Below are 7454 nucleotides of genomic sequence, written 5' to 3'. Positions count from 1 at the left end.
AATAAATATAAATAAATAAACATAGCTATCCCTTTTGGTGTTCAGCTTCACCAGACATACATTCTTTTTTCCTAGGCATATCTAGCAAAGCTGATTGCTTTCTCCATTTTGATCGGAGAAGAGGGATGCTAGTAAATTCTTTAGCACTGCCATTTGTTTTCTTAGTTGTTACAAATTCACATTTATTTATTTATTTATTTGATTTTTATACCGCCCTTCTCCCGAAGAACTCAGAGCGGTGTACAGGCAAGATAAGACATACAATATACAAATTAAAATACAATTTAAAAAACTTATTTTAAAATTAGCCTGAAAAAATTAAAATATGCCATGAACTAAAAACCCCATTTAAAATTAATAAAATTTACAAAATTTAAAAATTAAAATTCAATTCAAGCCAGCCCCGCGCAAATAAAAAGGTGTGTCTTCAGTTCGCGACGGAATGTCCGAAGGTCAGGTATTTGGCGTAAGCTCGGGGGAAGCTCGTTCCAGAGTGTGGGAGCCCCCACAGAGAAGGACCTTCCCCTGGGGGCCGCCAGCCGGCATTGTTTGGCGGACGGCACCCTGAGAAGTCCCTCTCTGTGAGAGCGTACGGGTCGGTGGGAGGCATGTGGTAACAGCAGGCGGTCCCGTAAGTACCCAGGCCCTAAGCCATGGAGCGCTTTAAAGGTCGTAACCAACACTCGAAAGGCCACAGGTAGCCAGTGCAGTCTGCGCAGGAGCGGTGTTACGTGGGAGCTACGCGTAGCTCCCTCTATCACCCGTGCAGCTGCACATCATCTGAAACATTTTTAAAAGCCATGGTCTAAAACCAGGTATTGATTGAATTCATTTATTGCAATACAGTTTATTGAATATATTACAATGGACTGGGTTCATTTGTGGCCTTGAACCATGATTTATAAAATAATAACAGATGGTTCGTGCAGTGCTTTAAACTAAAATGAAATATGGAGCATTTTTGCTTAGCTCAATATGCAATCATATCCAATGAATTGATTCAGTTTTTCAAATAACAGATGGATCCAGTTCTATCCAAAAGTTACCAACAGCATTTTGTTGATTTAGTTTTTTAATCAGCCACTTTTATTACAGAAAATTTCAACTTACAAGCAGGAAAGATATTTGTTATTTAAAAAAACTTTAAAAATATCTTGTCTTAAAAAAATAATAATACTTCTTTTAAAAAGTGCTGAAATGTTTATTCATTCTTGCTAAATAAAATGTTGCTCTTTTGGATGGGTGCCTCTTTTAGCCCTAAATTACACGTGTGATTTGGATCTTAATTCCTTAACTTTGGAGCAAAATGTCCAATTATAAGAATTTTAAAAATATTTGTAAAGTGTCCATATTTCCAAGAAAATAACAAAACTAATAAAACAAAATGTTAAATGTTCTAATAACTGTTGCCACCGCCTCCATTAGTAGAGAAATAAGGATTTGTCCTTACAGGAGCAGCTGTGGTAGATGTGAACCTGAGGATAAAAGAATGAATTTTAAATAATTTATTGAATAATTAGAATTATTGTTAGTATATACACAAACCCCATTATGAATCATTATTGAATAATCTCTTTTAATATTAATAGCTTTCTTATTACAATAGTAGTACATAAAATATTAATAAATGAAATTGAAAATGAAATAAATTATTATACAAATTAATATATTATTAAATGAAAACTATTACTAGTAAATAAAAATTACAGAAAGTCGTTAAGGTATGACCTATTATTTAGCAACTGTTCAAAGTTATGATAGACCCTTCAAAAGCTACATAACCCCTGCTGCAACCCCTCCTTATGACCAACCACAGGAATGCTGTAGAGCCCCCACCTCTCTCTTCCCAACCCAACTCACTGAGACTCTGTAGCACCTGTCTTAACAAAGTGTGCACAACACCTCAGAAGCTCTCTGCAATGTTCAGCAGCTTCTGCAATGCCGTAAAGACCTCGTTAAGGTAGAGAAAAGGAGCACTTTGTACTCAATCCACACAATGATGACCCGAACACAGACACCATTTTGCTGGTGGAACAAAATGGTGGTTGTTTTGGAATTGCACCATTTGGCCGTGTAAAGAAGCAATTCATTCCAACACTCTGGAAGGCCTCAGAGCATTTCAAATAGTAAATAAGGAGGAGGATGTTTGGCCTAGTGGAGTGGGAGGATCTGGTGAGAGTGGGAAGAAGACTATGGGGACCCAAGGGACAGAAAACAGAGCATGGGGCATCTCAGGGGGTGGAGAAGGCTTTGGAAGAACCAGGGCAGGCAATCCTGTGTCTCTGCTTAGCCTCCAATGGCCTCCCCTCCCCACCTCCCAAATCATCCACGGCTCACACATTGGTTTAACAATTCATTGAGAAGAGCAGGGTGGTGGTGTTAAATGAGATGCTTCACCTAACAACTGTCACAATATGCAATGATAATGGGCAGGTTCCATTACAGTAATATCTTGGGACAGCCAGTAATAATAGTCTCTGTTGGTACTGATAATATTGTTAGTAATTTACATATAGCAAAGCAGTTTTTAAGCTATGTTTGGTTGAAGAAATCACAGTGGCCTTATATACCTATTGTGATGAGAAATAACAGTTGAATGTAAATATGACATTTTTTTTTTTAAAAAAGAGTATCTTATTATGGTTTACTTGAGAATTAGATCAGGTTTTGGATCAGAATGAGGGGGAAAAGTCATGTTATAGAAGGCAATCTGAGGTTGGTGGAAAGAGCAGAAGGAATGGAAAATCACTGAGAGATTTAAGAAAATAAAACCAATTAGTATTCCTGGATAGGGGATTATGTTGCAATAGGGGGGAAAAACTATTGGTGAAAGTTGTAAAAACTTTATAAGAATTCAGCAACTGCAGTCAAGTAAAATATAAGGGACTGCATGTTTTCCAACTCCCAGAAAAATGAAGCTTCACTAGCCATGGTAGACATTGATGGAGAGACAAAGTACAGCCAATAGCCCTTCTAGTGTGTTTTAAAAGACTGTTTTGGAATGAAAAATAGGATATAGAGCCACATCTATTTCTCACAACATTTTTGGGTTGTATATAATGGTAAGGTCATATCTTCAACATTACGAGTTTAAGAGCAGGCAATTCCTATGGGATCTGCAAGCACCTTTTCTTTGCCCTATTTAGTTAGATCAATTGTCAACATGATCTTGGGCCAAGAAACACCCCATTTAGAAAGGGCAAGCCATTTTCTGCATGAAATAGGAAACAGAATCGGGGTCATTTCTTTCTCCCCACTAACCCCACATACACACTTCCCCCCCCCCCCGATCTTTTTTCCTATTCTTTTCCCCCTGTACTTTTCCATTTATAATTTTCTCTTATTTGGAGTGCTTTTTAAGGGAAAAGAAAGGGGATTTGCAATGCAAAATAGGTGGCTTCTTTGCTTCTCATTTTTAAAAATTGCCAACTCATCAACGCTACTATTGCAGTTCTTATTATTTCGTACCTGCGAATTTATCTGAAAGGAAAACTCCTCCTTGTCCTTTATAAACTCCCTTTGTGATCTCTCAACAGCTTTTATTGAAGAGGAAAAAATACTGAACTTTGCTTCCCTCCCCTTGAAAAGGGTTAAAATATCTATGTGCAACCCTTCTTCCAATTTCAGGATCTATTCTCCATCCCAACTGAAAAAAATTCAAATTTGAGTGAAAGGTAGCAATCCCTATGCTAATCAAAATGACACTGAGATATTCATATTAATTGTACAAAAGCTGGGCAGTAGAATAAAATAGAATAGAATTTTTTATTTGCCAAGTGTGATTGGACACACAAGGAATTTGTCTTGGTGCATATGCTCTCAGTGTACATAAAAGAAAAGATACCTTCATCAATAATCATAAGGTACAACACTTAATGATAGTCATAGGGTACAAATAAGCAATCAGGAAACAATATCAATATAAATTGTAAGGATACAAGCAACAAGGTTACAGTCATACAGTCATAAGTGGAAAGAGATTGGTGATGGGAACGATGAGAAGATTAATAGTAGTGCAGATTTAATAAATAGTTTGACAGTGTTGAGGGAATTGTTTGTTTAGCAGAGTGATGGTGTTGGGGAAAAAAATGTTCTTGTGTCTAGTTGGTCTGGTGTGCAGTGCTCTATAGTGTCGTTTTGAGGGTAGGAGTTTATGTCCTGGATGTGAGGGATCTGTAAATATTTTCACGACCCTCTTCTTGATTTGTGCAGTATACAGGTCCTCAATGGAAGGCAGGTTGTAGCAATTGTTTTTTCTGCAGTTCTAATTATCCTCTGAAGTCTGGGTCTGTCTTGTTGGGTGATTGGATGGGGGAACTGCTAGTCAAAGATTGGCCACATTGGGAATGTTGTACTAGATTATATTCCAAACAGGAGAGAGAGCTGGAGAGAGGGAATTGGGAAATGCTGGTAGAAAGCTGTGACCTTTTTCAAACTTGGAAGATTTCAGATGTGTGGACTTCAACTCCCAAAATCACCCAGCCAGTCCAGAGGAATGCTCAACATACTAGCTGGGAAATTGTATGCATATATCACATTGGGCAATAAATTTAAGAATAATTCTAGGACAACCCCCCCCCCAAAACAAAGCATTGATGGGCTTATAAATAATATTTAGAAATAGATATATCTGTTTTAAATCCCATTTTGAGTTATCTATGTTATAAAGATCTGGGATATATATTTTTTGTTACTACCATATGTTAATCAAGTGTCAATTTTCCCTATGTTCCACAATGTTAGGTTCCCCCTTTTTGGTTAAAGTAATTTGTAAACGGTCAAAGGGGTTTAATGGTAATAGCAGAACAAATTGATAATCAAGGATTATCACGCACACGTGCACACAAATACATAAAAGGAGGAAGTGTGATAGGCTGCTTACCCATAAGAAGCAGAAAATGGATACTGAGGCCCATCCCCTGCCATTGCTGGAGGATCCCGAACACTGCTAGAAGCTTTGGTTGGATTCCTTTGCTGATAAGAATAACCAGGTTGAACCAAAGGGATGTAGCTGAGGACAGGAGTGTAAGGTGAGCGAAAGATTTGCTGTGGGTTGTAAGGAGTTACCTGTAGAACAGGAAGAAAAAGTAGAATGTAATGGCTGTGTCTAAGAATGTAGAAAGATCCCCATTTGATCTGACCCAGCATCCATCCATCCATCCATCCATCCATCTATCCATCCATCCATCCATCCATCCATCCATTATTTATTTGTTTGTTTGTTTGTTTGTTTAATCACCCCTTTCATAATATATGACTGCAAGCTATTACCCTAAAGAAAAACAAATAAAATAAAAAAACAAATAAAAGGAAAAACAAAACCCTCAACAACATCCAAAGCATAATCAACATGCAATTGAAACTAGGAATGAAAACTGGCAGACAGGTCCCAGATCACCGGCCATTCTGGGAAAGGCCAATAGGGGTCAATTCATCCATACCTTTATTTATTTATTATTTAGATTTTTTATTTAGATTGAAGATTGGGAAACTCATTCCAAAGGGAAGTTATAGCCACAGAGAAATCACTGCTATTACTCCGTTTGTGTTGGAAACACCTACCAAGGCACTTCTGGGTTGAAAGGATTAGCCAAGTGACATCACCATTGCCCAAGAGACTCCTTTCATGTCCTTGGTATTTTCCCACTGAGGTGGTTCCTATTTATCTACTTGCATTTTCATGCTTTTAAACTGCGAGGTGGGTAGGAGAGAGAAGTCACTCACCCTCTAAGTCTCATTAGGTGGCATTATTTCAAACAGGGAACCTGGAGGACGCCTACCCTATGCAACTTTGTGAAACAGGCAGAGATATCCTTTACATCCTAACTGTACATTTCATGGTAGGGGAAGCATACATTTCATCCCCATCACAACAGTCCTTAAAATGTAGGATGGGCTAAGGTTAACTCTAAAGTGACCCAGCAATCTCTTCATCAAATAGAGATTTGAATATTAATGTCCACTTCCTTCTCTTTTCCCTTTGTCCTCAAGGCTCTTTGGGAAGATTAGAATTCTCAAGTGAAAAGAATATTAAATAAAAAAGATTCTGGGAGAGTTTATGCTCTTTTTACCACTGAATACATGGAGAAAATAGATTTAAACTTAAGAAGGTACTTCCCAGTTTTACAGCTGGGAAGAGGGAAATAGAAAGATTCAGGTGCATCAACTGAAGATACAAAATCAGTCTACATCTAGTCCAAATGCACATTGCCAACTTCTTTGCATTCTTCTTCTTCATCAAGCTTTTCTCTCTTTTTTTGGGGGTGTGTGTGTGTGTGTGTGGAAGTGGGGCTGTATGAAACTATGCCTCTTCCATTTGCAATTTAATGAAAGATGCAGCTTTATATGGATACTGTGTTGAAAGCTGCCTTGTTCTTCAGTTTTCTTCCCCTATGTAGAGGCTTCTGTTTTATAACTTCAATCTCAAGTACCGTATATACTCGAGTATAAGCCGAGTTTTTCAGCACATTTTTTGTGCTGAAAAACGTCCCCTCGGCTTATACTCGGGTCTATACGGCTTATACTCGAGTTTTTTTTTTTTAAGCCCCTCGGCTTATACTCGAGTATATACGGCTTATACTCGAGTTTTTTTTTTTCTTTTTTTCACATTTTACCGGACTGAAGCCCTGCCGGTGCAGTGAGAGGGCGGGGCGGGGGAGCCGCCAGCCTTCTCAGCTGAGGGAGGGAGGGTTTCCCCAACCGGTAGGTGCCTCATTTCCCACCCTCGGCTTATACTCGAGTCCCCAGTTTACCCCAGTTTTTGGGGTAAAATTGGGGACCTCGGCTTATACTCGGATCGGCTTATATTCGAGTATATACGGTACCTTTTAGTGAGAGCTAGGAGGAGGTGTGGTGGTTCTTTGTCTCTCCATCTTTCAGAAGCCTCTCTGGCTGCCTACATTTCCCAACTTCAATGATTTCTTCACTTGTTTTGCCTTTAAAAGTCATTTATAAATCAAAATTTATTTCACCAAATAAAAATAATTTCGGGCTGGAGTGGGGAATATACAGGTTGCCCAAGATCTATGTGCGAATTATTGAGGTTGAATGTTTTATTTCTATTTCAAGAACAAAACTGCCAGATCCATGTGTTTGAGGGTGGTGGTCATAATAAATGCTAATTTATTTAGAATTCTCAAATCCAATTCTCAAATCTAACTTAGCACTTATTTCACTGTTGCCACAAGCCTTTACTTGTGTTCCTTTTCTCAGGAAATATATCAGGAGCATGTGGATAGAAACATTTTTAAAAATAAAATGAACTAAACCATTGTACAATTTCTGCATATATTAATCAAAAAATATGCAACTCATCTTTCTTGATTATGAAAAATAATACATATTTCTAAGCAGCTCTTATATTCTCTCACATTCATACATCTAGACTAAGACTAAGTCTAGGAGATCTAGGCTAAGTTGTTAGCTTTTTTAGGAAAGGTAAAAGTGACACAATC

At 38.0% G+C, this 7454-nt stretch overlaps 1 protein-coding gene across 1 annotated transcript in view; it reads right to left on the bottom strand.

Moving 5' to 3' along the window:
• Nucleotides 1-1396: 1396 nt before the first annotated feature.
• C10H1orf94 (chromosome 10 C1orf94 homolog) overlaps nt 1397-7454 on the bottom strand; it is a 52080-nt gene continuing 46022 nt past the window's right edge. The window contains exons 5-6 of the mRNA XM_058195819.1: nt 4883-5067; nt 1397-1475 (exon numbers count right to left, since the gene is read on the bottom strand). Coding sequence (XP_058051802.1) covers nt 1397-1475; nt 4883-5067 — 264 coding nt within the window. The remainder of the gene's footprint in view (nt 1476-4882; nt 5068-7454) is intronic.

The sequence above is a fragment of the Ahaetulla prasina genome, chromosome 10 (assembly GCF_028640845.1).
Source record: "Ahaetulla prasina isolate Xishuangbanna chromosome 10, ASM2864084v1, whole genome shotgun sequence".
NCBI lineage: Eukaryota > Metazoa > Chordata > Lepidosauria > Squamata > Colubridae > Ahaetulla > Ahaetulla prasina.
Note: the sequence above shows the minus strand (reverse complement) of the source record. Positions and strands in the feature narration are given on the sequence as shown.